This window comes from Setaria viridis, chromosome 9 (assembly GCF_005286985.2).
Source record: "Setaria viridis chromosome 9, Setaria_viridis_v4.0, whole genome shotgun sequence".
NCBI lineage: Eukaryota > Viridiplantae > Streptophyta > Magnoliopsida > Poales > Poaceae > Setaria > Setaria viridis.
In genome coordinates this window covers 38,532,800-38,537,957 of record NC_048271.2, presented here as the reverse complement: position 1 = coordinate 38,537,957, position 5,158 = coordinate 38,532,800, and the positions used below count along the sequence as shown (strand labels likewise).

At 45.3% G+C, this 5,158-nt stretch overlaps 1 protein-coding gene across 1 annotated transcript; it reads right to left on the bottom strand.

Moving 5' to 3' along the window:
- Positions 1–4,722, bottom strand: LOC117837842 (uncharacterized). The gene is made up of 5 exons (XM_034717619.2): positions 4,376–4,722; positions 2,068–3,653; positions 1,714–1,863; positions 1,439–1,613; positions 1–1,342 (listed from the first exon to the last, which is right to left on the bottom strand). Exons 1-5 carry the CDS (start codon positions 4,620–4,622, stop codon positions 288–290), a joined length of 3,213 nt encoding a protein of 1,070 aa, XP_034573510.1. The 5' UTR covers positions 4,623–4,722; the 3' UTR covers positions 1–287.
- Between the last annotated feature and the right edge of the window lie 436 nt (positions 4,723–5,158).

Sequence of the window (5,158 nt, the reverse complement as noted above, 5' to 3'; positions counted from 1 at the left end):
TGAATACAAGAAATCAATCGTAACATCCACATTTGCTGCAAGTAATATATACAATAATCCATGTCAACTCCAGCACATATAAGTATCACTTTAAGTTAACTTTGGGATACATCCACGCAGATACACCAGACGGTGGGTTTACATATCACCGATTATGCAGATTATTAGACATACAGAAAAGGTAAGAAAGCGAGGGTATATAATAGCATATTTACAAGAAGCATCAGCATTTTGAGGTAACATGAGCTCAAACGATAGCTTTTCAGTTCATGGTTTGCTTCTGCAGCCTATTTGCCTGGATGGAAGAAGTTCTCCTTCAGCACATGCTCCCATTCTGACGGTGTACTGCCATACTGGTGAACTGGAGACGCGATTAGGTGCGCTTCATGAGACCCTTCTGTGCAAACATGAGAAGGCCCTGCCGTTTCAACCGACAGGTGGTTTTCACCGTGTACCGCCCCTTCAACGTTCACTTCATCAGATGTAGCTTTGCACCTCTTGGGGGTAGATGCATCTGCAGAACCACCTGTCTCGTTGTTCTCCCCAGCACAGGCTCCATCGCCAAATGTGCCTATGCCACCAACTGAATCTTTTCCTCCCAAGTGATCTGCCAAATCATCAGACTGCATAAACTTCCATATGTGCTCAGCGGATACTTTAGCGTTGGTAATGCCCCCATTGGCCATGGTATTAAGGTCATCCCCATTCAATCGATCACTACATGCTTCTTCCTGCTCCTTGATGGCGCCACCCACTGAGGTTATATTATCAGGTCGGGACTTCAAAATTCTCAGCCTAGCCAAAACAGCATCATCAACCCCACCTTCTCTATTTGTGCTTTCATCGAGTTGTTGCTTGCTGCTTCCATGGACCAAAAAGGTTGCATTATTAGGATGGGACTCCAAAATTCTCAGCCTAGCCATAACAGCGTCATCAGCATTATCTGCTCTGTTTGTGCTTGCATCTAGCTGGTGTTTGATGCTTTCCTGACTTGAAGAGGTTAAAGTGTCTGGACGGGACTTCAAAACTTTCAGTCTAGCCAACACAGCATCTTCAACCGCATACGATTTCTTGCTTGCTTCTTGCTGTCCCTCACAGTCAATCTCACCAAAGGAACTAAGATTATCAATTCGGGACTGCAAAACTTTAAACCGGGCTAACACATCAGCGTCAACACCATTGAAAATGCTCCTATTTACAACAGGAGATTGCCTGTCACCAGAATCTCCTCCCTGGCCCTGCAAAGCCGCAGTGCATGTAATGCTTTCTTTCCCATGGTTTTGTGGTTTGCTACTGGATAAGGATGAGCTAGAGCCTTTGTTGCTTTCTGATGAGTCAGGAGCTGCATTCACAAAGATTTAAATCTATAAGAAAAAGTTGAGCATACACACAATATCCTAAAACCATTTGAATACTATTTATAATCCCATCTTGCTACCTTTTAGTGTGCTGTTGTGGCTTTTTGCTGTCGCGAGCTTCATACGAGCATGTTGAAGCTCATATTTGAGTTTACATGCTGAAGCTTCTGCTTCAACCCACAAGTTTTTGTAGATTGAAGCCTGAGAAACTTCAGTGTCGTCAGGCATCTTATCATCCATGTGACTAGTAAGAACCTGAGCAGAAAAGTTTAATGTAACGTACACACTTGAGACGATGGTGGTATTAATCCAAAATATGCAGCAGCATGATGTTACAAATAATGGCTAAAGTTACCTGTGAAACAGTGGTCTTAAATTCTGAATCAGAATTCTCCTGTGCCAACTGTGCATGCATTGCCATCCAAAAGTTGTTCGTCGCGCAATTAATATTTTTGAATTTCATTAGACTGGAATTGCTCAAGCCATCATCATTTTTTTGTTCAACCTTGGAGGGGACAGATAAAAAGAAACAAGTCAAAGCTAGAAACAAACAGGGCTTATCTATATTTAATGTCTGGGGACTAGAAAGCACAATAATATGCCCATTTCATGATTCATATTATAAGTTTGTGCGACATTGCATCATGGAATACTAGTAAATGATACTCAAATTTTAGATACACCATACAAAAGCCTTTCAAGATCATACCTTGCTTCTTTTTGAACTGGCAGCTGTAAGATTTTGAATCACTGACTGCAGAAGTTCTTCTTCATCTTCCTGTAAAGAAGAACCACCCTTGCAGGTCGATAGAAGCACTACCGACAAATTGTGCATTAGTTTCAGAAATATTGCCCGAGTGCTAGAGCTGGAGTCACAAGCCACATTCAGCACATTCCCCTCAACACATGGATAACACTGAGAAGGGTCTTCACCTCTTTTCTGTGTGCTTCCTTCTTTCTCCAATGATGCAGAGCAACTATTTCCATGTGTGCTTCCAGTTGTTAAATGATCAGCATCAACTCTAGGAGTAATAGCAACAGGATTTAACACAGTTTTACTCATCACTTCATTTATGCTTGCTGTATGTTTGCCACCATGTTCATCCAGAATTTTGGGTTTGCTGCCAGAACAAGCACTTTCCTGTTGACTCAAAGGTATTACATTCTTAGAATCTTCTCTAGAATCGTAGCATTTCTGTGTTCTGGAAGGTTCCTTGTAAGCCAGATTACTAGCATGAGTAGCCATGTCATTATGGACCTCGATATTGACCGGTGGTACTTCTTTATGATCTTCGGTGTTTTTACATCTTGCAGGCAACTTGAACACCTTATAAGGATCATTCTCGGAACCTGATGCTTCCTGGCGTTCAGGGAATCGCCCTGGATACTCAGAACTCAACTCAGGGATCTTCTGGCTCTGATGTGAACTGATGTAACCTATTGTTCGTATCACATTATGATGGGCATCATTATTTTCCATGATACCAAATGAAGGCTGGTATGAGGCTGGTGTGCCCTTCCAACAAGGCGAATCAACACTGGTGTTATTAACCTCAAGCAACTCAGATGAAAAATCACGAGGCTGAACAATCCCAACCTCAGGTGAAGAAAGCTTGGAATTGAAACTTCCCAAATCATGTTTCATTTCAGTAGACTCTTGCATAGGTATCCCATTCCCTGAATGCTCGGAACCAACATGGTTCTCTCCAAGAGAATTGAGGGGATAGCTACCCACTGTTGCCATATCGTTAGAGTTGCTCCATTTTCCATGCTGCTTATCAGCAGTTTGATATCCAAGATCCTTTTGTTCATTCCACACACAATCAAAATAATCAAGATTGATTCTACAAGGATTCATATATGAAGAAAAGGAGAAGGAATTTTCCCCAATAGTGTCATTCATCAATGGAACTGCTGTTTTGGCCATTTCAGATGAATCAACATATCGTGTAGGAAAGATGTGAGGTCCTGCATCTGTTGAACATGCCGAAAGCTGTGTCATGTATTTGTCATACGTAGAACCAAAAGGATATTGAATGAAATCTTGTCTCGGGGGATAACTTGTGTCTTCGGCAATTGAATGATCAAGCAGTTTACTCACAAAGGCATTCTGTTGCTGATGAAACACTGATGATCCAAAATCATTACTGAGAGCCTCTGAACTTTCTGGGCAGGTTCCTGGCTGCTTCTCACTTACTGAATTTGAGCTCTCTGACCTCAGGGAACGTACACCCGCAAAGTTACTGAAGTGGTTCCTTGCGTACATGCCATAGGGACTGCTCTGCGAAGCCTCACCTACAGTATGTTCAACATTGCCAGATATCATGAAACCATCAGAAAAGTTTGCAGCCACTGTTTAGTTTAAGTTGCACAATTATGCATACCAATCGAATGATATACTCCCTGCAACTTGTATAATGCACATGTTTATACTGTTGCATAAATATAAAGCAATCCTGCGTACCTAAAGAGATTTTGTTTGTTTACAATTCGATACAGATGGCAAATATCCAGTTAAAATGCTACTGAAAAGGCTCAACATGATCCTCTCCTGGCACCCATCCACACTAACAGAAAACCAAAAGGCTAATCTAGCTCCCAATCTTAATTTATCCGTACCAAACTGAAAGATTGAAAAGGTGCTAATCTACCTGGGATGCTTCAGTTATCCATCCCAAACTGTAAAATTGAAAAGGCACTAGTATAGCAAGGAAGCTTCAGCTATCCGTTCCAAACTGTATTGATACAAATACTGTAAGTACTAGGCACTAGTTGTGGGAGATCGATCCCGCACAGCCGCACAGACACTGTTAGTCTGGTAATAACGTTTGGGTCAAGCCACTGCACCGTCTCAGCAAACAATCACATGAATTACACGCAACACATCAAACAGAAGGAAATATCCAGAGGCAAACCCACAAGCCATCGCATCTAGTAACATCTACCGATCGCACGTGAACAAGTGAGGGGACTTGATACCGACGCGGAGGCAGAGGGTTGTCCACTTGTCCTGTTACCTTTATACCCCGGCGGCGTGGCGGCGGGGGCGGCGACGGGAGCCATGTAGCTCGCGGGAGGCTCCATCCACGACACGCCGCCCCAGTCCCCGCCCGCGGCGTAGACGGACGGGGCGGTGGGCAGATCACGGCCGGGGCCCACCGGATCGGCGGCGGGGAAGGGCGCGGCGGAGGGGGAGAGCGAGGAGGAGAAGGCCGCGCGCGGCAGCGGCGGGGAGCGCCGGTGGTCGCCGGAATAGGGAAGCATCGCGCCTGGGCGGTGGTGGCGGTGGCGGTGCGGATGGGGAAAGTGGCACGGGGTTTGGGCAGGGAGGAGTCGGACGATGGAGTGTGGCGTGCGATGGTGGCGACTGGCGAGGTGAGGTCTGGTGCGCGACGTGTTCGTTTCCGGGTGGAGCCGTGGAGGTGGAGACCGGTGTGGTTTGGACTTGGGCCGTAGTTGGTGGAGCCCAGCACTTTGGGTCTGCCAGCCCAGGTTCGCGCATCCTTCCTTTGGGCCAGGCCGTATATGCAGCGTTTTCTATCGGGGAGATTGTGAACTTGATTGAGCCCCGCCCATTTTTATTGTTATTATTAGCAGAAAGCTAAGCGCCATCAACTAGATGAGCTACGTCTTGCACAGTCGCACTGAGGGTGCCTTGGCTTCTCGAACGGCTCCAGTGCTGGCTTTTTGAGAAGCACTACAAGTATTCTAAAATGGCTTCGGCAGATAAGCTCCAGAAAACCCACTACTCTCTGGAGCAGTTCAACGGAGGGAGAGCTAAAAAAATTAGCTCAACTGCG

What these genes read in the sequence shown, in the direction of transcription:
- LOC117837842 (XM_034717619.2), bottom strand. Translation starts at nt 4,622, where the DNA reads ATGCTTCCCTATTCCGGCGACCACCGGCGCTCCCCGCCGCTGCCGCGC. An exon ending in TTAAGACCACTGTTTCACAG is followed by an intron (nt 1,614 to 1,713) that starts GTAACTTTAGCC and finishes TTTTCTGCTCAG; the next exon opens with GTTCTTACTAGTCACATGGA. An exon ending in CCACAACAGCACACTAAAAG is followed by an intron (nt 1,343 to 1,438) that starts GTAGCAAGATGG and finishes TTGTGAATGCAG; the next exon opens with CTCCTGACTCATCAGAAAGC.